The 25,230-nt window shown below is 32.1% G+C and overlaps 1 protein-coding gene across 1 annotated transcript in view; it reads left to right on the forward strand.

Annotated features, from left to right (window-relative positions):
- Window positions 1–707: 707 nt before the first annotated feature.
- Window positions 708–25,230, forward strand: part of LOC129741326 (uncharacterized) — a 106,762-nt gene continuing 82,239 nt past the window's right edge. The window contains exons 1-2 of the mRNA XM_055733046.1: window positions 708–1,021; window positions 18,354–19,849. Of these exons, the coding sequence (XP_055589021.1) occupies window positions 19,325–19,849 (525 nt within the window). The 5' untranslated portion in view covers window positions 708–1,021; window positions 18,354–19,324. The remainder of the gene's footprint in view (window positions 1,022–18,353; window positions 19,850–25,230) is intronic.

Raw genomic sequence — 25,230 nt, forward strand, 5'->3', positions numbered from 1 at the left:
TTTTGACATAAGGGTCCGGAGTGTCATATGATGTTCATGAGTGATGGATGTTGTGAAGAAGTTTTATGGTTCAATGCGTTCCCAAATTTTAATAAAATATAAAAAGTTTATTTCAGTCAAGTTAGTTATGTTACTAGTTTAAAAAGACTTAGCCAAATTTATCAATCATCGATCAACTCAACCGCTAATAAAAGTCAACCCAAATGACACTTAACCCGCTGCTGAACGGGTTCGAATGGTTCAACTTCCAAGTGCTTCTCAATCACAGCCGCGGTCGGTTATCGACTAAGTGAGTCCACGACCGCGACTGACGAACGATGATGTCCCATCACCATCAGCTGTTATTTACGTAGGCCGGCGAGAAACAGAAATGAACGCCCCATGGAAATCAGACTGCCCTCGAGAGACTTAAATTCACTCATGCAGAAGTGCAGGACAGGCGTTAGCAAGAAAGAGAGGATCTCGGAAAAACGTCTGCTTCGAACCCATGGGAGAAAGAAGGAAAATCGGAAGGAACGCATGGTTCTTGACTCTTGGAACGCTCTCATGGGAAAGCACTTTTTCCGGCATTTGGGGAGCAGCACTTGGAAGTAGGAAAATTGCCCCGCTTCGGAATGATTGTTTTTCCGAGTTTGCTTCTTCCCGCGTTTTAGCCAGAAGTCGTTCGGTAAGTCAGTTAGTCTGTCAGTATGGCGCTGCACCTCTTCTTCGGTTCAGCTTAGCCTTTTAGTCGTGATTGCGCTACGTTCTAGTCAGGTTGGCGTTTCGATTCGATTTCAATTTCTTCGATTCTGGTCGTTCGCGTCGCTTACGTCTAAGATTAAGTTTTTGTTGTTGTTTTTTTTTTATGTCTGGTGTCTCCGAATAGTCATCGTTTCTTGGAACCGATCGTGGAATAGGCGGTTTTGTGGTTTTTAATAAGTTGATCGTCCTACATTCGAATGTTGGAGTTCCTGAAGCAGATGAATGCAGTTGAGTCAAAATCTTGACTAACAAGCTTCTAGAGGTTATTTGATAAAAAGTAAGTGTTATTAATGGTTGGAGATAAGCTTCAAAATAATTTGGGTAGATCAAACACGAACATATGCTCCATCATCTGAAATTTTTGTCATAAGAAATTCAAGAAAATTCAAATTTTATGACCATGTTCATCAGATGATATCAAAGCAACCAATTAGTAACCTGGAGTGAAAAATTGCAACAAGTGTCCCTTCAATAATGACCATCGAACCTCCCCTACCATTATCGAAGTAGGTGGCGAAATTTTAGAACTCAACGCCTGTCGACAAAAGTGAAACAAACCGCATGCGGGGGATACTCGACCCAAGAAAAAAAAAAGTGACCACAGAAAGGCGACTGACGACGACGCGTGCTACTCACCCGTGCCGCCCCGGTGATTAACGATGTGTTAAATTAAGTTAAACAGAAAAGTGTCGGTGGTTTCTGATCTGGTTAGTGTTGTCTTGAGGTTGAGAGTTGAGATTTTTGTTTTATGTTATGTTTTTCTCCCGAAACTGCCGGACAGCAGCGCAGTAGTGTGCATAGAAATGCAAGGAATCTCTATCCCCCGGAATGAGCCAGTGGAGCAGATTGTAAACACGGGAACCTACTCAAAATAAAAATCATCCAAGAGCATTGCTTTAGTGCACCGTCGTTTGAAGATGAAGAACGACAGACTATTTCCTCTTGAAGAGTTCTGGTTTTATGGACTGTTTTGATTAAAACTCTAGATATGTTTCTACCTTCCATACATAGGTACACTTGATTTGAAAACTATTTTCAATTCGAAGTGCGCAATGAACTATCAAAAACAGAGTACCAATTGAAATTCTCTGTTGGTTTAACAGTGGCTTAATTGCTTCCGGTGTTGCAGATGAGTTGAAAATTTTTGAATGTTAATTTACAGAGATTAGATTAAAATTTAATAAAAATATATCAATTCAACTTTCAAAAAAAAAATGTTATCTAAATTAATTTTTTTCAAATCGATTCATCTTCGGAACAAGATTGTTTAGACTAAATCTGTTTAGTTTTTTCAAGGAATTTGCCAGGAATTCCAATACAATAGTATTGAAATTTTAAATAAAATCCGCTTTATTTTTGCAAAAAATATAAAAAATCTTAATAGTATGCAAAACCTGAATTAGGATATATTGACAGTTTTACACGAACACTACCTTACCGAAAGGCCTCAGCCCTAACCTCTAAACAAGAATGAAACGAATAATTTCCTCGAAAGGACGCATCAAAAACGCGTTTTTTTGTAAAATAAAATTGCCATTTTCGCCGCTTCGAGAAACCGACTTACTTTTTAATGTTTTGATTTTGAATGCTACCCAGTGAAGCCAGATCTAATAGTTTTTCAATAATCGCACTGATTTTTTTTAAATCTCATCTGAAAAATCATAATTTTTGAAGCAAATTTACCAATGCACAGTGGTCCAGATCAAACATTTAGCGAGACAAAACTAATAACACAAAATCCGTACGTTTTAGACAAATCATTTGTTCTACTAAGTTACTTCATATAACAAGCGCTTTCTTTTTAAAAGGTGAATTATTAGGACGTGTCAATACCGTGGAAAGTCAAGATACTAATTTCTTTCGGTGAAGAGATAGAGTATAGAAATGTTCTAGAAAGCTATAGATTGTATCTTTTAAAGAAACTTTGCTGAACACACCAAAGTCGTGAAAATTCTCAACACAACAAAACACACATTTTTCTCGAAGACTGTGCATGGCTATCTTATTGTCTTTTGAAGCTAGGAGCATTATTGTGTAAAAATTTATCAATTTTTGAGCTGCAATATCTTGAATTGGGGCAAACGAAAAAATCTGCTTTTTACTGCATCAACTAAGTTGTAATGCAAATATTTGATACAGAAAAAAACTGAAGATGCGTTTTTTGTTTAACTCGAGATTTTTAATTTTCAACATTTCTTATTTTTTATATTTTTTCAAACAAAAATGCACGTATAAACATTCCGTGCTTTAATTTTCAATGAAATCACATTCAGTCGGTTGAATGAGAGTATTTATGCTTTTTTTCTTACCATTCTCAAATATTCTCCTCCTCCTAAAACCTTCCTTTGGCGTCTATGGATGTACCATGGGTTGTACAGATGCTTGCGAGGATGCTGTATGGAGCTTCCATTTCGCCAAATCGAATATATCTCTAAATTCAAACTCGCCATACATAACATGCTTAATAGCACGCCTGCGCTTTCTGTGACTATTATCTGCACAAAAGCAGAAAATTTTTTAATAACTTTTAAAGCCGGGAAAATAGAGGGTTTTAGAGGAGGATTTGATATTTTTTGTAAAAATAAGAAATGTTGAAAATTAAAAATCTCGAGTTAAACAAAAAACGCATCTCCAGTTTTTTCTGTATCTTATATTTGTATAACAACCTAGTTGATGCAGCAAAAAGCAGATTTTTTCGTTTGCCCCAATTCGAGATAAAGCAGCTCAAAAATTGATAAATTTTTACACAATAATGATCCTAGCTTCAAAAGACAATAAGATAGCCATGCACAGTCTTCGAGAAAAATATGTGTTTTGTTTTGTTGAGAAAGTGTTTAGAACACATCAAACTTGTAGAGCTTGTATTAAAAAAGTTCTAAGCAAAAAACCGTTTTTTTAGACACGCCCTACTTTTTTAATCTTGCAAAAATCATAGAACGATAGCGTTCCATTTCACGACCTTGGTGTATTCAGCAAAGTTTCTTTAAAAGATACAATAAATTGCTTTCTGAAAACCATAAAAGGATTAAAAAATAAATAAATATTTAGGGCATAAAGCCGATCCACGTAGGGATTTTGAAGCATTGAAGCTTATAACCACATTGGGTGAAAAATGACATATTGTTATTTTAGTTTAAATTAGAATTAGATACACTTATAACAGGATAGGCGAGAGTAAATAAAAGCTTTCTAGCAAATGAAAAACAGGCATATATGAGCTAAAAAGAATCACACATTATTGATTCACAACTACAAAATTCAGGAGATTTGAATTTACAATGATCAGAAAATGTTCTAACCACGATGCTACAATGAGGGCAAATAAACGATTTTATAATGGCAAAGTTGGCATTTAGCCTATCCACATAGGGATTTTTAGCAATGAAGCTTTTTTTAAATCATAATATTGGAAATAAGGACTTTTTTTTAACTTTCTTTGTTAAATTCTGACATGCATTAAAAAAATGAAGTTGGGCAATAAAGGGACATATACACACTAAGTGGAAGGTAAATATAGGTACAAAAGTACCCATGAATCATAGCTTAACCATACAGGAGATTCAGAACACAAAGTCTTGATTTTATATATTTTTATTAAACTGACCAGTTAGCGCTCTGGTTAGACGACTACAATGAGCTTCTGTGACGCCAAATTTGAAACAAGCAATATTAACACTGCACGGAGCTGTAGCAGTGGATTCCAGAACCAGGATTGACGTATGATACGAAATATCAGAGTACGATATTAAAGGAGCTTTGACTCTTCTTAACACTATAACCATTCTAAAGGAAAGGGAACATGTGTCAATACTAGAGAAGTGTCATATATTAGGTGAAACAGATATGATTGTCGACATGCGATACAAGTTTTGATCAAAAACTTGATTTAATAGGGAATATTGAAGAAAATACGTACAAAGGTTAAAAAATACTAGCAAGAGTTTAAAACTGATTAAGATTCAAAACATTTTCTTCCAATGTTTTGAACTTGAAAAACTTCTGAACTCTGCATGCAATAATTGACCTTGACCTATTTTCTCCCCCGCCCAGATACCTCATTGATTTCCAATAGACAGAAATAGCTTAGCTTAGCTTGGTTGACTACTCATATCCACCTTAAATCATCGAACTGGAAACGCTGTGTAAGTATGTTTATACAACGATAAAAAAATATTCAGATATGACGATATATGATATGCTTAGATATGATCATTTTTTAAACTTCAGATAACATATTTGATTATACTTTGCTCAACTTAGGCATTTCCAATTCCATGATCGTTGGCGTGGCTAGGCAGAACAAGTTCTACTTCGCCAATGGTTGCTACTCCGCGATTAACCGAGGCCATCAACTTTGTGCAAAGGCCAATAGAATGCTGCTTGGGATTAGCATTACATTCTCGTTGCACAAAATTCATGCTCTCTCTCTTTGAATATGGTTAATAGCGGCGCCGGCCACGTCCTAGTAGTCAATGGGGGAAACATGAAAGGATGTTAGTTAGTTGGATACTTTCTAGGTTCAATCAACAACCATTTGTCCCTAGATATTCCAAATACTAGCTTTGAAAAATCTAGATACAAAGGTAAGTCAATATCGCCAACTATGGAAACCGTCTGTACGTCTGCGAATCTATATTCAAATATCCATGGAAAGGGTTTTGTTAGTAGGGAAGGGTTTATAGATCAGGATCCATTTTGGTTAATGGTGTGATCGTTTTTCCTACACCTTCTATGCTCCTAGATATTTCCTAAGGAAACTCCTACTTATACCTATGAGGCAGATATATAAGCTCCAAAGCTTTCTGAAAGACAGAAGTATTTCAATAACGTTAAAACATTTTTTTTTAAAAACCCTCTCCAAGCTAACTTGTTTTCCTAGCTAATGTTTCTATTATTTTGATGTATTTTCAAAAACGACCTTTCAGCAATAACAAGCCGATTATACTTCAAAGTATAGTTATAATAAAAATTTTGAAATTTTAAAACTTTGTTAATGAAAAACATGCGCCTCGGTGATTGGGATAGAAATTTTAAATGAGCTGTCAGTTGTAATAATAGATGAAGGTCGTTTTTGAAAACTCATCAGTGCAATTCTAGTTTTTGCCTCATGTTGATTTCTTTATTATGGAGAAAAAAAGGCTTGCGCTTGCTATCAACTATGAACAGAAAAAATAATTCGTCTCAAATAATTTGGTCTAATTCAATGAATGCCACTAAACAGTAAAGAAATATATTGAAGTGATACAAAAGGCTAGATAACTTAATATTGGTTTTGGAGAATCTGATAAAATTATTTCATTTGAGCTGTAGTTTTACAATGTTTGACATATATGATTGTGTACAAAGTATTTGGAAGTGAAAAAATTCAAATTGTGAAAATAACCAAAAAAAAAAAGAAAAAAATTAAAAGTCATTATTCCATTTATCTTGCTATCTAGGTTTCCAATTTTTATAAAATTATAATCAAAAGGAGATCTTCTATTTGCCCTTCTAACCTTTTAGGCGACGTTTGATGCTATTGCATTTACCCAGATTCAACCCTCATATCAATATACTGATTTCTACCATAATGTCTCAAAAGCAGTATATGACCTGGTTAGGCTACTTACTGATTTGATGTACTTTTCAAAAAACCTGTCAAACTCCCCAAATCATGTTTAGGCACACATCACTCTCAACCAAACCTCAACACCATCCAGACGCAACCCTTTCCAACCTAGAATAGTCTTTCAAGCTTCGAACAACAATAGAAAAGTGTATTATTGTAATAAAATAATTTGGTAGTGAAAAACTCGATTCAAATTCATGGATGTTTTCACCATATGTTATTATGGGAGCAAAAAAGTTTAGCAAGTAAATAAGTTATTTTTTAAATAAATTCTCAATATATTTTGATAACATGATCGTTGAAAATTTTGCTACTTGAAAATGAAAATGAATTCTTTAAAACAATTTGAATTGACTTTGTAAAGAGCTAAGATTGTAAGAGCTGTAGACAGAGCTGCCAATGGTCAGTGTCAGACACAAAATTGACTGACATTTAGCAGCCTGGGCTGTAGAAAAAGGTATATCGAATGATACCGCATGAATATTGTTTCACTTTACTATAATGAATATTAAGGCAATAATCTTGTCACAGATAATAAACAATTGGATATCTTAAAAATATGGTTGAAATGATATTTCCAGAATCAAGATATACTTTCTAGGAAAATGATTGGTAACGGACAAAAGATTATTTGAGATGGAATGGTAACTCTACTTAAGTTGATGCATTTGAGTGATGCATTAAAACAAGCAATCCATAAACTTACAGAGCAAGAATATAAAAGTTATGAAATCTAACAAATATGGAAAAAAAATTCTTCGATGAAATTACGTTTTGTTTTTGACGCAAGGGTTTTATCCTATGTTAAATGAATTACTATGTGCTAATAAACTACTCAAAATTATTTAAAGTTATGTGATTCAAGAAAGAAAATTGGAATTACAAATAAGCGATTGTTTCGAAACATGAATTGTTTTGTCTCCTCTTCAAGAAAGTAACTCTCAATAACCATACTTCTGCTACTTGCCGCTGTACTATAAAAGGCGCTTCATACAGATAGCAAAGTAAAATACTAACACATACAATAAATATAGGTACAATGGAAAGAGCTCACCAAATTTCTCTCGCATCGGGCAGTTGGACCTCCATCTCCATGATCTCCATAGCTTGCACTAGTTGAAAACCTTGATTTCCAATAGACAGAAATATTAGATAAACGTATCTGGGAAGTACTGAATAAGTCGTCTCGTACGACATGGACCAGTATCCCAGTGGCAGTATTCTTTAGGCCGCTGCCACACAGCCTATTTTTCCATCATGGCAAATATAGGCATCGTTTAGGTATCATCGAATCGATAATATTAACAAGTAAAATCAATCATACGATTTTGGTTTCATTGATCGTTTTTTATACCTTTTTTAGTCAAGAATTTGAAGGACCTAAAGATGTCAAATTTTTATTTTTCCGAACACCAAAAAGTGACATCATTATGCCCTCAAAACGCGTTTTTAAAACGTTGGCTCATGGAGGCATCGTTAAGGTTCCAGCGAAACCTACACTTGACATAAATAATCCATCGAGGTATCCTTATATGAAAAGTGGAACCCAAGTTTTGGCATTGCACCACCTATATTCGGGTAAAATATACAAAATTTATCGCATGGTAGAAAAATTCGGTATAATTTCGCCATAAAAGATTGCCCGGGTCAGGCCCATGCGAAGGACCCGTCCATGATGGGGGGTGGGGATGGTTCTCGAAATTCAAAATTAAATAGTAATAATAACAATACCAAAAATGCAAATTAAATATGAATAATTTTAAAAACCATCACACAAGCTCGAAACAATAATGAATTCTACTGATACGATTCAAAACAAAAGAAAATTTATTCTTATTTATCTACATAGTTTTTCGTCTCACAACATAACATGATGAACATAATTTTCAAAATTCACTTCAATCAAAATCAATGTTATTTCCGGTAAGTTATAAACAAATAATTCAAAATGATAATCTCTAATATTCTGAACTAGAAATTCAGCACATACCTAAGTGCACAGAAATAGAACACATGAAAAGGGTGTAGCACTTAATTTATAAAAAATCCGGATTCTCAAATAAATTTCAAATCAGGTCAGAAATTAACCATGATTAAAAATTTTTTAGCAATAAGATAATTAAGCCGGAACAAATATCAATTTCTTCTTCTTTTTTTCTCCCCCTCTCGCGATGTTCCAACTCCGAGTGACAAAAAAGGATTTGATATTTATTCCGGTCTAATTGGTATCTAATTTATTAAACATATTCATTAACATTGACAATTGAAAAGTTGATTAAAAATTCCTCTGTTAGGTATATCTTAAATTTTAAACAATATTCAATCACGATTTGAAATGTTAATTTTCCGGTTCCGATTTGAAATGTTAATTTTAAGTGACCGGGATTCGATCTCATACCCGCTGGCTTAGAAGAAATGAAGGCTATCCTCTACGCCACAGGCTGCGGCAATTTATCATAAGTAAAAGTTATTTTCTACCAGAAAGAATATTTCAAGATTATGAAAATGGAAATTGTTAAAAGCATTGAAATTCATATTTGAGATGGTCCAACGTACGTCAACGATATCAATTGATATTTTAAGTATGCTTGATATTTTAATTAATTTGTGTTATGACTAAGTCTAATCACAACGCCGCTTATGAGATTATTGAAAAAATGGATCCCATCTTGTTTCCATTATCCCAAGATAATCGACGTGAAATGAAGTGACCTAATCCGAGTAGCTCAACTGGTTTGAGACCCTTCCAAATGTTATTTTTATAAATTTGACCACCACAGAAAATATGCTTCGTTTCTACATAAAAAAATTGCATGCCAAAAAACGCCGGTGGCCAGCAAATATCCGGGCCAGCACGCGTTACGCACCGGTAAAGTTTGCCGGAAAATTTCACGATGCGTGCACAAAATGTTGCTTCCCCGAAACTAACTGCCGATTGTGGCAATAAAAATTCTAAAAATATGCGCCAACGGCTTTTGATTCCATATTTTTTGTAAATGGACCGTGGCGATGATGGAAGGGAAGTTGTGTGAGATGAGCATGAGTAGCGAGCAGTCAGTCGGAGATGAAAGATGAGCCGGGCCTTCAAGTCCAACCAAGCCAACGACTCAACTCGGCAGCGGAGTTTTGAGAAGACACGCAAGATTAGTGACGGTTTAATCCGTTCAAATCTACCTTAGCCGACATAACGGATGGAATGGCAAATAAAACTCGAAGAGAAGGGATATTATCGTGAAACATTATGATGCGTGAACATGTGGGAGTCTTGTTCGCATAGTTTTCAGAATTGTATAACTGAGAAGCGGTTGGGTGAAAATTATGCGTAGCCATAAGGTGAAAATAGAAATTTACGATATTCTTGAGGACAGCTTTCCTAGTTGAATGACCATGCTGATGGAAGCTCACATGTTGAAATATTCATAGCAATGAAATGTGAAAACTGCTTAGATATTCTAGACATCTTGGTCTGACAATATAAAGTAAAGTGTAGCGTTTTTAATTTCATTGAAGTATAGATGTCGCCAGACCAACAAGACCTGCGATCACTATTCATTACCATAAAACAAAAAATATTCAACGAAATAACTCAAAAAAAAAAAAAACAATTGATAAAAATTAAATACTTCAGAAACTCATAAAAAATGACAAAAATGACAAAAATGACAAAAATGACAAAAATTACAGAAATGACAAAAATGACAAAAATGACAAAAATGACAAAAATGACAAAAAATGACAAAAATGACAAAAATGACAAAAATGACAAAAATGACAAAAATGACACAAATGACAAAAATGACAAAAATGACAAAAATGACAATAATGACAAAAATAACAAAAATGACAAAAATGAAAAAAAATGACAAAAATGACAAAAATGACAAAAATGACAAAAATGACAAAAATGACAAAAATGACAAAAATGACAAAAATGACAAAAATGACAAAAATGACAAAAATGACAAAAATGACAAAAATGACAAAAATGACAAAAATGACAAAAATGACAAAAATGACAAATATGACAAAAATGACAAAAATGACAAAAATGACAAAAATGACAAATATGACAAAAATGACAAAAATGACAAAAATGACAAAAATGACAAAAACGACAAAAACGACAAAAATGACAAAAATGACAAAAATGACAAAAATGACAAAAATGACAAAAATGACAAAAATGACAAAAATGACAAAAATGACAAAAATGACAAAAATGACAAAAATGACAAAAATGACAAAAATGACAAAAATGACAAAAATGACAAAAATGACAAAAATGACAAAAATGACAAAAATGACAAAAATGACAAAAATGACAAAAATGACAAAAATGACAAAAATGACAAAAATGACAAAAATGACAAAAATGACAAAAATGACAAAAATGACAAAAATGACAAAAATGACAAAAATGACAAAAATGACAAAAATGACAAAAATAACAAAAATGACAAAACTGACAAAACTGACAAAAATGACAAAAATGACAAAAATTACAAAAATGACAAAAATGACAAAAATGACAAAAATGACAAAAATGACAAAAATGACAAAAATGACAAAAATGACAAAAATGACAAAAATGACAAAAATGACAAAAATGACAAAAATGACAAAAATAACAAAAATGACAAAACTGACAAAACTGACAAAAATGACAAAAATGACAAAAATGACAAAAATGACAAAAATGACAAAAATGACAAAAATGACAAAAATGACAAAAATGACAAAAATGACAAAAATGACAAAAATGACAAAAATGACAAAAATGACAAAAATGACAAAAATGACAAAAATGACAAAAATGACAAAAATGACAAAAATGACAAAAATGACAAAAATGACAAAAATGACAAAAATGACAAAAATGACAAAAATGACAAAAATGACAAAAATGAAAAAAAAATGACAAAAATGACAAAAATGACAAATATGACAAAAATGACAAAAATGACAAAAATGACAAAAATGACAAAAATGACAAATATGACAAAAATGACAAAAATGACAAAAATGACAAAAACGACAAAAATGACAAAAATGACAAAAATGACAAAAATGACAAAAATGACAAAAATGACAAAAATGACAAAAATGACAAAAATGACAAAAATGACAAAAATGACAAAAATGACAAAAATGACAAAAATGACAAAAATGACAAAAATAACAAAAATGACAAAAATGACAAAAATGACAAAAATGACAAAAAATGACAAAAATGACAAAAATGACAAAAATGACAAAAATGACAAAAATGACAAAAATGACAAAAATGACAAAAATGACAAAAATGACAAAAATGACAAAAATGACAAAAATGACAAAAATGACAAAAATGACAAAAATGACAAAAATGACAAAAATGACAAAAATGACAAAAATGACAAAAATGACAAAAATGACAAAAATGACAAAAATGACAAAAATGACAAAAATGACAAAAATGACAAAAATGACAAAAATGACAAAAATGACAAAAATGACAAAAATGACAAAAATGACAAAAATGACAAAAATGACAAAAATGACAAAAATGACAAAAATGACAAAAATGACAAAAATGACAAAAATGACAAAAATGACAAAAATGACAAAAATGACAAAAATGACAAAAATGACAAAAATGACAAAAATGACAAAAATGACAAAAATGACAAAAATGACAAAAATGACAAAAATGACAAAAATGACAAAAATGACAAAAATGACAAAAATGACAAAAATGACAAAAATGACAAAAATGACAAAAATGACAAAAATGACAAAAATGACAAAAATGACAAAAATGACAAAAATGACAAAAATGACAAAAATGACAAAAATGACAAAAATGACAAAAATGACAAAAATGACAAAAATGACAAAAATGACAAAAATGACAAAAATGACAAAAATGACAAAAATAACAAAAATGACAAAACTGACAAAAATGACAAAAATGACAAAAATTACAAAAATGACAAAAATGACAAAAATGACAATAATGACAAAAATGACAAAAATTACAAAAATTACAAAAATTACAAAAATGACAAAAATGACAAAAATGACAAAAATGACAAAAATGACAAAAATGACAAAAATGACAAAAATGACAAAAATGACAAAAATGACAAAAATGACAAAAATGACAAAAATGACAAAAATGACAAAAATGACAAAAATGACAAAAATGACAAAAATGACAAAAATGACAAAAATGACAAAAATGACAAAAATGACAAAAATGACAAAAATGACAAAAATGACAAAAATGACAAAAATGACAAAAATGACAAAAATGACAAAAATGACAAAAATGACAAAAATGACAAAAATGACAAAAATGACAAAAATGACAAAAATGACAAAAATGACAAAAATGACAAAAATGACAAAAATGACAAAAATGACAAAAATGACAAAAATGACAAAAATGACAAAAATGACAAAAATGACAAAAATGACAAAAATGACAAAAATGACAAAAATGACAAAAATGACAAAAATGACAAAAATGACAAAAATTAAAAAAATGACAAAAATGACAAAAAAGACAAAAATGACAAAAATGACAAAAATGACAATTATGACAAAAATGACAAAAATGACAAAAATGACAAAAATGACAAAAATGACAAAAATGACAAAACTGACAAAAATGACAAAAATGACAAAAATGACAAAAATGACAAAAATGACAAAAATGACAAAAATGACAAAAATGACAAAAATGACAAAAATGACAAAAATGACAAAAATGACAAAAATGACAAAAATGACAAAAATGACAAAAATGACAAAAATGACAAAAATGACAAAAATGACAAAAATGACAAAAATGACAAAAATGACAAAAATGACAAAAATGACAAAAATGACAAAAATGACAAAAATGACAAAAATGACAAAAATGACAAAAATGACAAAAATGACAAAAATGACAAAAATGACAAAAATGACAAAAATGACAAAAATGACAAAAATGACAAAAATGACAAAAATGACAAAAATGACAAAAATGACAAAAATGACAAAAATGACAAAAATGACAAAAATGACAAAAATGACAAAAATGACAAAAATGACAAAAATGACAAAAATGACAAAAATGACAAAAATGACAAAAATGACAAAAATGACAAAAATGACAAAAATTACAAAAATTACAAAAATGACAAAAATGACAAAAAGTAAACCAAGATTAAACCAAAATAAAACAAACATTATGCAAAAATTACACAAAAATGACTCAAAAAAAATCACAGCAATTACACAAAAATCACACAGAAATCACACATAAATTGCACAAAAAGTCACAAAATATACAATAAAATAACACAAAAATTACACAAAAATTACACAAAATTTAAAAAAAATACATAAAATTACACAAAAATTTGGCAAAATATTACAAAAAGGACACAAAAATTGCAGAAAAATTACTTGAAACTCTACAAAGTTACAAAAAACAATTACAAAAATTACACCAAAATGAAATAATAATGATACAAAACTAGCATAAAGTGACACAAAAATGAAACAAAAATGACACCAGAAAGACACTCAGATGACACAAAAATGACACAAATAAAATACAAAAATGACACAAAAATTAAACAAAAATTACACAAGAATATTTAAAAAATTTACGAAAATTACACAAAAATTAAAAATTATTCAAAATTAACACAAAAAATACACAACAATAACACAAAAATGGCACAAAAATTACACAAAAAATACACAAAGCAAACACAATAAAAACAAAAAAATAATACAAAATTACACGAAAAACCACAAAGGTAACACAATACTTGCTCATAGAGTATACAAAATTTACAAAAAACTATACCAGAATAACACAAACATTACACAAAACTTAAATAAAAAGTAATCAAAAATTACGACAAATATTAAACAAAAATCACAAAAACAACACAAAAATTTCACAGAAAATGCACTAAAATTACACAAAAATGACACAAAAATACAATTCAAAAATTAAACAAAATGACTCACAAATGACACAAAAATGACACAAGAATGACAAAAAAATGACAAAAAAATGATCATCATATGATATGAATATGATAACTACAAGAATGACACAAAATTGCATAAAAATTGCAAAAAAATGACACAAAAATGACACAAAAATGACACAAAAATGGCACAAAAATGAAACAAAAATGACACAAAAATGACACAAAAATGACACAAAAATGACACAAAAAATGACACAAAAATGACACAAAAATGACACAAAAATGACACAAAAATGACCCAAAAATGACCCAAAAATGACACAAAAATGACACAAAAATGACACAAAAATGACACAAAAATGACACAAAAATGACACAAAAATGGCACAAAAATGGCACCCAAATGGCACAAAAATGGCACAAAAATGACACAAATTGGCACAAAAATGACACAAATTGGCACAAAAATGACACAAAATGACCCAAAAATGATTCAAAAATGAGACAAAATTGACACAAAAATGACAGAAAAATGACACAAAATTGACACAAAAATGACACAAAAATTACACAAAAATGACATAAAAATGACAAAAATGACACAAAAAGGATACAAAAATGACAAAAAAATGGCACAAAAATGGCACAAAAATGGCACAAAAATTACACAAAATTGACACAAAAATGACACAAAAATGATACAAAAATGTCACACAAATGAAACAAAAATGATATCAAAATGAAATAAAAATGATTCAAAATTAACACGAACATGGCACGAAAATGAACACAAAAATGACACAAAAAATGCACCAAAATGAAAAAAATAAAATAAAAATTACATTGAAATTACACAAATATTCAACAAAAACAACATAAAAATAAAACAGAAAATAACCTTAAATTACACCAAAAAACAACAAAAAAATTTCAAAAATTACAAAAAAATAACACAAAAATAACTTTAACATTACACTAGACTTTAACAAAAATGACACAAAAAAAGACACAAAGTGACACAAAAATGACATAAAATCGACATGAAAATGACACAAAAATGACGCCAAAATGACACAAAAATTACATTAAAATGACACCAAAACGTATCAATTTTGCAAAAATTACAAAAAAAAATAAACAAAAAAAAATTAATAATACAGAAATGAAACAAAAGTTACACAAAAATTAAACCAAAATTAAAACAAAATTACACATAAATTACACAAATATTACACAGAAAATACTCACAAATTACACAAAAATGACGCAAAATTGTCACAAAAATGACAAAACATTTACACAAAAATGACACAAAATTGACTCAGAATTGCCACTGAATTGGCATTAAAATTACACAAAAATGACACTAAAATGACACAAAAATGACACCAAAATTGCACTAAAATGACATAAGAATCGATACAAAAAATGATACAAAAATGACACAAAAATGGCATAATAATGACACAAAAACTACACAAAAATTACACAAAAATGACACAATAATGACACAAAAGTAAACAAAAATTACACAAAAATAACAAAAGAATTACACAAAAATTACACATAAATAACACAAATATAACACAAAAATTACATAAAAATATCTCAAAAATCACACAAAAATAACACAAAATAACATAAAATTGCTTTAAGATTACACAAAAATTACACAAAAATTTCAAAACATTGTCACAAAAATAACACAAAAAGAAACACAAAAATTTCAAAAAAATTACACAAAGTGTACACAAAAATTACACAAAAATTGTACAAAATTATACAAAATAACACAAAAAATACACACAAATTTCACAAAAATACACCAACAACACAAAATTACAAAAAATAACAAAATTTACCCAAAAATAACACAAAAATTACACAGAAATCACACAGAAATTACACAAAAAAGCACTTAAATTACATACAATTTACACAAAATGTACATAAAAATTACACAAAAATTACACAAAAAATACACAAAAATTATTCAAAACTGACATAAAAATGACACAAAAATTATACAAAATGACACAAAAATTACACAAAAATAACACAAAAAAGACACTAAAATTACACAAAAAATTTTCATAATTTACTTTAAAATTATACATAATTTGTATTTTGATTTATCAGCCTAGCGGTGAATTGTGATGTCCTTTTTAGTAGGGACATCTAGAGATTGTGAAATTTTTATACATATGGATAGAAGGTTAGAAGTAGTGAAAGATGGTGAAAATGAGCGAGTAGAATTTGTTTAGAAGCATTACCATCACATATCAAATTTTTGTTCCTCACGAGCCTACTACTATGAAGTGGTAGATACAGATAGAGTTGCATCTACCACAACACATTAGCAGGCTTAGCGTGGTCCGCCCCACAAGTGTGAACTTGTAGTGCGGACGAACAGTTCGTCCGCACTAAAATTATACAAAAACGACAAATGATAATTTTATACCTTATTTCTCTATCATGCCTTGAAATTTAAATTCGGTTTCATTTTGGCCGAATAATTGATAAAATTTGGGTCTCGTTTTTCATACTGGTGTGTTATACCAAGTGTAGGTTTCTCTGAAACTTTAACGATGAAGCCTCCTTTAGCTTTTGTTGCAAAGGGGTTTTTGAGGGCATAACGATGCCACTTTTTGGTTTTCAATAGGACCAAAATTTGGCATCGTTGTGCTCTCAAAACTCCTGTCTAAACGAGGTTTTAAAAAAACGATCAGTGAAACCAAAATCGTAAGATTGATTTTACTTGTTAATTTCTCATCGATTCGATAATACCTTTACGAAGCCTAGTTTAGTTATGGCAGAGATATCAAACCAAAGTTATCCCTCACTATGCTGAGTTCCTTGTTTGTTTTCAGTAAGTTTAAATTTCAACGCTTAAAAAATTTTCATTTTTTGTTTTCAAAATAATAAGGTATCATCAATGCCTTGTTTTGCTACCTCGAAAACAAACGAATTCAAATATTTCGACGTATTGATGCTTTGATGCTATCATTTTGTATTTGATTGCTCATTTTGGTAACAGTTTTCTATCAATTGAGGCCAAAGTATACTCAGGAAATATTACTCAAAAATGATACATAAATTACACGAAAAAGACCCAAAACATGCAAATATAACATACAAATTTTTTAAATAATTTTCAAAAATTACACAAAATGATAAAAATTTATAAGAATGTTGTTTGCAAAAGAAATGCTGATTGCAACAATTGTTTCCATCTCTTCATAACTCAACCTAGATCAAGGTAAAGGTGCGTTTTTTTATGATCACCTACCGAGATCATATGTACATTGTCTTTATAACAAGTGAACTTAATCATCAGCACCATACAGAAGTATGATTCGCACTCCATAAACGTCAACAGCGGTAACTCCGTTGACAGATTTTTTTTTCATCTTGACCATCTACAAAGTGATTTATTGCGATGTGTTGTCATTTCTCTCAACAAGAGTATTTGGGTGTGATCAGCTCAACTGGATAAAAGTAATAACAAGTTGTCGATACGTTGTTTATTTTCCATGCAGACATTGAGACGACCCGGGTAATTTGGCGAGCGGTTCCTCAATCGGAACTGGTGCTTATTTTTTCTGTTTTTTCATCCGCTGATGAATGGTCGGTTTTTGTGGCGTTCCAACATATGGGTTAAGCCATTCATGACATGATCACGATATAGCGATGAATACCGCCATTTATTTGGCGTTTTTTTTTCCTTGGATGTCTTAATCCGAGATTCACGGACTGGCATTATTTTTTTTCGGAGCTTCTTCTGATTGCTATTTCTGAGAAACACGCGACATTCGGCTGGAAATTATCAGTTAGTTGAAACAAAGCCGATGATAATGAAATGCATGGGAGGTACTCTACGGGCCAACAGAGATGATTATGGACTATTTCACGGTTCTTGCCCTTTGACCACATTGCTGATTTGAATTTTACTCGATTATTTTAAGCCAACGAAATAACCTACACTGAACTAATTTTGTTTATATTTTTCGTCTGATTTACAGGCAATCTCCGGTATAGTCAAACCGATCATGGAACGATGTAAACAGTCATGAAGCTGCTGATGCGAGCTGCACCCTCTAGAGGAGATCAATCAAAGCCGCGCACATTGAATCACCTCACAGTCACAAGGTTATCTTAGTTCGCGAATCTTGGCTAAGTTTATTTAACGGTGGTGGCAACTTGAACCAAGTCCCTTGATGGCTCAGAGTTAGTACCTGCACTCTCGCTAATCAATAGTCTAGTCATCTCAGGTCCACGCGAAGGAATTCTCAGATGAATCATCTTTAGATAAACGATCGACGATTAGTCCTAATTGGATTTCTTATGACATAGATAGTTTAACGGAATCGAATTCGCTCTAGGAAGCTGGATCTGGAACGAGTAAACAAATTCATCGACCTCGAGAAGTGGGTGGAATAGCAAAATGTAAACATTCGAATTTTCCCGTTCCCGTTCGTGAAGAATTTCAAGTTCACGCCCGCTTTTCCATTGAGGCAGAAAACGTCGAATCATCAGCTGATTGATCAGCAGCATCATTGAATGATTCCCGGTAACAAAAGAACCAATTATCGGTTGCGAGATTAATTGATTGGTGAGCTAAGACCTTGGCAGCCCTTCACGCTAAAAAGGCAAGAACTTACTTAGCCATGCTCTTTGTGTAAATGTAACGCTTTGTCGTACTAAAGAAGGGGCAAAACGGCTGCTGGAGGTAAAGGTGACAGAATGCATGTTAATTTAGTCACTGTCAGCGAATTCACCAGACTATTTGGTTTAGCCGCCATTATCGACAGCTAGCAATGCTACTTATTATTATTTAAGCGCCTCACAATGGCTCTGAACCGACTAATCAAACTTTGCATTCGAAGGCGCGCGGCGACGCTGATTAGATAGCGAATGTCGCGGATTGCGCATCGAATAAACGCAAACAAATTCCCAGTAGGTCAATTCCGAAGAATTTCGTCCCAATTTCGTGATGGAAAAGCAAAAATCTCGCGTTGCTCCGTCATCAAGCTCGACACAGAACGTGCTCTCAACGGCTCTAGGCTTACCCGGAAACGGAGCCTGGAGCGAGAACGAGAGAGCGGAACATCCAAAACCAGATGACGGGAAACCCCCGCTAAGTGAAGACCCCTCGGAGCCGTTCCTCCGGAAGGAAAGTGAAAGTGAATCTAGTGTTGAAAATGAACTTCTCTGTTGTCCTCCGGTTTCGGCCAAGCCGAAGATCTACTCAATCGACCTGGAAAAGGGACAACCGGATAAGAGAACTAGTAGAGCAAGTGAATCTAGTAGTCATAGGAAAAGTAAGCCTCGATCACCCAACAAAAAAAATATCGGTGGAAAAGGAAAATCTCAGTGCGATGCCAAAGTGGTGGATAAGTTTGTCCGGAATAACCGGAAGCGGCGGAAACGGAAGGATGCCAGGGCGGTGCTGGCGAAACTGTGTCAGTGCTGTCCGTGGACCGCACCGTGGAGTTTGCTGATAGTTAGTGCAATACAAGTAAGTTTTTTTTAACCTTCCAAAGCCGTTCGCAAAATTTCCGTACAAATCTATTTTTGATAAATTTGACCTGCAGTTTACGTACGTTCTCCTGGCCGCAAATATTGACCGATTTCGATGAATTTTAATTCATTATATAGATAATTTATTCTAGTTTCTCAATATTGAAAAATAAAGTCGAAATATTTTACGAAATCACCAGTAGCTGATTCCGAATGAAAAAAGTCCCGAAAAAGAGCTCTTTTCAGAATGCCTATAACTTGAGACAGGTTTCAAATATTGCGCTGATTTTATAATATTTGGAGTTGTCAAGAATTAATCTATCCATAGATGTATAATTTTTTGGTGGTCCAAAGGAAGTTTTGGCCGCTATCCCGGAACTTCCGGTAGAAAAAATTCTTTCCTCAAAAAAGTCACCCAATTTTGGCTTTGCATTGCTGTATCTCGGTTACCAATGGATCGATTCTCTAAATTCAAATTTTAGTTTTTTTTCGTTAACTTTATTATTATTTTCGTAGAACATAGTTGGTTCCTCAAAAAACTCAGTTGTTCAGTATATGGTAATGAAACTCACATCTTTTTTGTCATTTTTCAAACTCCCCCTCGTGTCGGTGGGTTTACGCGATTTTGTTAGCGTGATTTCTCTAAAATTTGAACTCAAATTGGTCACTTTTTATATACCTAGAGATTCATTAGAATCTCCTCTTTCGATTGACATACATTTTGTGTGGTGTTTTGAAAATTTGTAGCAACGTTTTTCGAATTTACTGAAAGCTGCCAGATTTCAACCAGTTTGGTCCACGTTTTCAACAGGTTGGTGTACAAATCTCGCACCCCTCACGTAGCTGCGGGAGAAACAAATCCTTTAGCTCTCTTTTTGTCGCTCACCAAATCTACCACCCAACCCAGCAGCAGGAGGAACTGCCGTCTCGCCGCGTGGTTTGTTGATTGATTGTGCTGATGCTGATGCCTCTTAGCGTAGTAAATGTTTTGAGTTTAAAATAGAGAAAGATTATTTTTCCAAATTGAAATAAGCTTCTTGAATCTTTTTAGATATTTTATCATTAGAATTCTTCAGTGATACATTTGTTTTGAATGTTATCATGATTCTTTTCTGAATTTTCTGAATTTTAGAATTCTTCAGTGATACATTTGTTTTGAATGTTATCATGATTCTTTTCTTTTATTTCAAGCAGTGTCTACTGCAGGAGACACAAAATCTATGATTCAAGTAACAAATATTCTGAAATTTTAATCAGAAACTTTTATCAGAAATCGGAATCTGAAATTAGAATCTGAAATCTGAATCTGAAATCGAAATCTGAATCTGAAATCTGAATCTGAAATCTGAATCTGAAATCTGAATCTGAAATCTGAATCTGAAATCTGAATCTGAAATCTGAATCTGAAATCTGAATCTGAAATCTGAATCTGAAATCTGAATCTGAAATCTGAATCTGAAATCTGAATCTGAAATCTGAATCTGAAATCTGAATCTGAAATCTGAATCTGAAATCTGAATCTGAAATCTGAATCTGAAATCTGAATCTGAAATCTGAATCTGAAATCTGAATCTGAAATCTGAATCTGAAATCTGAATCTGAAATCTGAATCTGAAATCTGAATCTAAAATCTGAATCTGAAATCTGAATCTGAATCTGAAATCTGAATCTGAAATCTGAATCTGAAATCTGAATCTGAAATCTGAATCTGAAATCTGAATCTGAAATCTGAATCTGAAATCTGAATCTGAAATCTGAATCTGAAATCTGAATCTGAAATCTGAATCTGAAATCTGAATCTGAAATCTGAATCTGAAATCTGAATCTGAAATCTGAATCTGAAATCTGAATCTGAAATCTGAATCTGAAATCTGAATCTGAAATCTGAATCTGAAATCTGAATCTGAAATCTGAATCTGAAATCTGAATCTGAAATCTGAATCTGAAATCTGAATCTGAAATCTGAATCTGAAATCTGAATCTGAAATCTGAATCTGAAATCTGAATCTGAAATCTGAATCTGAAATCTGAATCTAAAATCTGAATCTGAAATCTGAATCTGAATCTGAAATCTGAATCTGAAATCTGAATCTGAAATCTGAATCTGAAATCTGAATCTGAAATCTGAATCTGAAATCTGAATCTGAAATCTGAATCTGAAATCTGAATCTGAAATCTGAATATGAAATCTGAATATGAAATCTGAATCTGAAATCTGAATCTAAAATCTGAATCTGAAATCTGAATTTGAAATCTGAATCTGAAATCTGAATCTGAAATTTGTATCTGAAATCTGAAATCTGAATCTGAGATCTGAATCTTAATCTGAAATCTGAATCTGAAATCGGATCTTGAAATTTAAATCTGATATCTGAATCTGAAATCTGAAATCTGCAATCTGAAATCTGTAATCTGAATCTGAATCTGAAATCATGGACGTGAACTTTAGAAATGTTGCCCATCCATTAAAATATTAAATCATAAAAGATTCACGCAATTCCTACAACAATAAAGCATTCATTTCGTTATCAGCATCAGCACAATCAATCAACAAACCACGCGGCGAGACGGCAGTTCCTCCTGCTGCTGGGTTGGGTGGTAGATTTGGTGAGCGACAAAAAGAGAGCTAAAGGATTTGTTTCTCCCGCAGCTACGTGAGGGGTGCGAGATTTGTACACCAACCTGTTGAAAACGTGGACCAAACTGGTTGAAATCTGGCAGCTTTCAGTAAATTCGAAAAACGTTGCTACAAATTTTCAAAACACCACACAAAATGTATGTCAATCGAAAGAGGAGATTCTAATGAATCTCTAGGTATATAAAAAGTGACCAATTTGAGTTCAAATTTTAGAGAAATCACGCTAACAAAATCGCGTAAACCCACCGACACGAGGGGGAGTTTGAAAAATGACAAAAAAGATGTGAGTTTCATTACCATATACTGAACAACTGAGTTTTTTGAGGAACCAACTATGTTCTACGAAAATAATAATAAAGTTAACGAAAAAAAACTAAAATTTGAATTTAGAGAATCGATCCATTGTTAACCGAGATACAGCAATGCAAAGCCAAAATTGGGTGACTTTTTTGAGGAAAGAATTTTTTCTACCGGAAGTTCCGGGATAGCGGCCGAAACTTCCTTTGGACCACCAAAAAATTATACATCTATGGATAGATTTATTCTTGACAATTCCAAATATTATAAAATCAGCGCAATATTTGAAACCTGTCTCAAGTTATAGGCATTCTAAAAAAAGCTCTTTTTCGGGACTTTTTTCATTCGGAATCAGCTACTGGTGATTTCGTAAAATATTTCGACTTTATTTTTCAATATTGAGAAACTAGAATAAATTATCTATATAATGAATTAAAATTTATCGAAATCGGTCAATATTTGCGGCCAGGGGAACTTACGCAAACTCTCGGGTCATATAGACCCGAACAGCCTAATTACGGATTTTTTTGAGGGAGCACTTCCGGTGGTCAAAGGAAGTTGCCTGGTACTACAGATTGTGTATTTCGTGATTCCCCAGGGAGGTTTCTAAAATCAAATTTTTGCGATTTTTTCTCGAAGAGTTATGATGATTTAAATGTGCGCTTCGGGTCATATTGACCCGAACGACTTTGGAAGGTTAAACATGTACCTTTGTATGGAAATTTCAAATTTATAGATTTTTACACCTCCCATAACTTTTTATTATGGATGTTTCTACTTCTGAAAAAAGCAATAAATTTTTGAATGCAATTCAAGCAGTACTGAATTAGCACAACGAGTTTTAATTTTGTAAGAAACTTTTAACTAAAATATTCCTTGGTTCTTACATTACCTACATTTGATGGCAACTTGTTCTTTAGAAAAGATATTCAATGTTATACCGAAAAAATATTTCCAATATATTTGACTGCCAATTTGAAAACGATTAAACACGTAAGAGAGATAAGGGCATAATGAGCACTGAGGGCATAATAAGCACTACTCTTTTCTACAAAAGTACGTATTTTTTAAAATAAATATTCATGAGGATTTGTTTCGAATTTCCTATAGCCTTAATTTTTCACAAAAACAGGAATCTTCTTATCATCTTTACAGAGATATTAAAAAAAAAATCCGCTAGGTTCTCAAGTGACGAAAATATTATAATTTTTGAGCATCACGAAATAAGCTCTTATGATCTTAAAATAACCTTGATCTTTGAATAATGTACGCACTGCAACATGATGTACACATTGTTTCTTAATTTTTACCATCATAAAATTTTAGATTTTTCACTTTTATCAAATTTAAAACACGTTTTTTAATTATATTTGTTGACTCGAGGCATATAGAGCACCACTGATCAAGGCACGATGAGCATTTTCTGCCGTAGAATCTAGCAGTGAATTAAAATTGATTTATAGAGCCACAAATTGACTAAATAGTTTACACCCGACAATTTAGCCTATTGGTAAGGTGTCGGAGAGGTAATCAAAAGACAAAAGTTCGATTTCTGTTCGAGGTGATTCTTTCCATTTACAATTCATGATCGATTTTTTTGATTGTTACATTATACGGCTAGTAGCATCATCCGCCAAACAAAGCACCAGAAACATAATGTATGAGCGTGTGTAAATTGCTTGTAATCTACAAACTGACCTAGATTATTTTGTTATTGCTTTTTTTATGAATCTACGACTCACCTGACTTCATTGAGTTGAATTCGCTGCTAAGTTCCCCAGCAGAAAAGGCTCATCGTGCTCTGATTAATGGTGCTTATATTGCCCCAGGGGGGGTCCTCATTATGCCCCTACAGTGGGTGGTTTTCAGCTTTCGGCAAAAGTTTTAAAATGCATTTTTTAACGTTTTCATCTAGTTTTTCAAGTTTCAGCCCCTTAGGAAATAGGCTTTTTAAGTGTCTGATTACGAAACAATAATGTAACCTCCATATTATAGCTAATTTCTATTGTTATAAGCGTTTTCCTTAAGGTGGCCATTATGCCCTTATCTCCCCTAGGATGAAAAAAAACTCGCAAAAAGCTGCTATGTATAGCCAATAAGTTGTTGATTTAATTGACTTTGGCAAAAACATTATATGAAATTATTGAAAGCTCTAGCAAGGCAAGCCTGCCAATTTTAAATACTTTTGAATAGATTCAGATTTTTTGTTTCGAAATGGTGTTACTGGCAGTGTTCCGAAAATCACTCAATTCTCATGAGAGACACTGAAACGTTTTCAACAGCGAATGCAAAACCGAAATTGTAGGTTGGTTTATCTCCCAGCGGGGCAAAGATTGTGTTCGACAGCGCTGCTCCGAGAATCAAAGAAATAAAATTTGAAAGAGAGACGTTTGTTCTCCAGTTGGAATTCTCAACTGAGTGAGGGGCTACCTGATTTTCAGTTT

The sequence above is a fragment of the Uranotaenia lowii genome, chromosome 2 (genome assembly GCF_029784155.1).
Source record: "Uranotaenia lowii strain MFRU-FL chromosome 2, ASM2978415v1, whole genome shotgun sequence".
Classification (NCBI taxonomy): Eukaryota; Metazoa; Arthropoda; class Insecta; order Diptera; family Culicidae; genus Uranotaenia; species Uranotaenia lowii.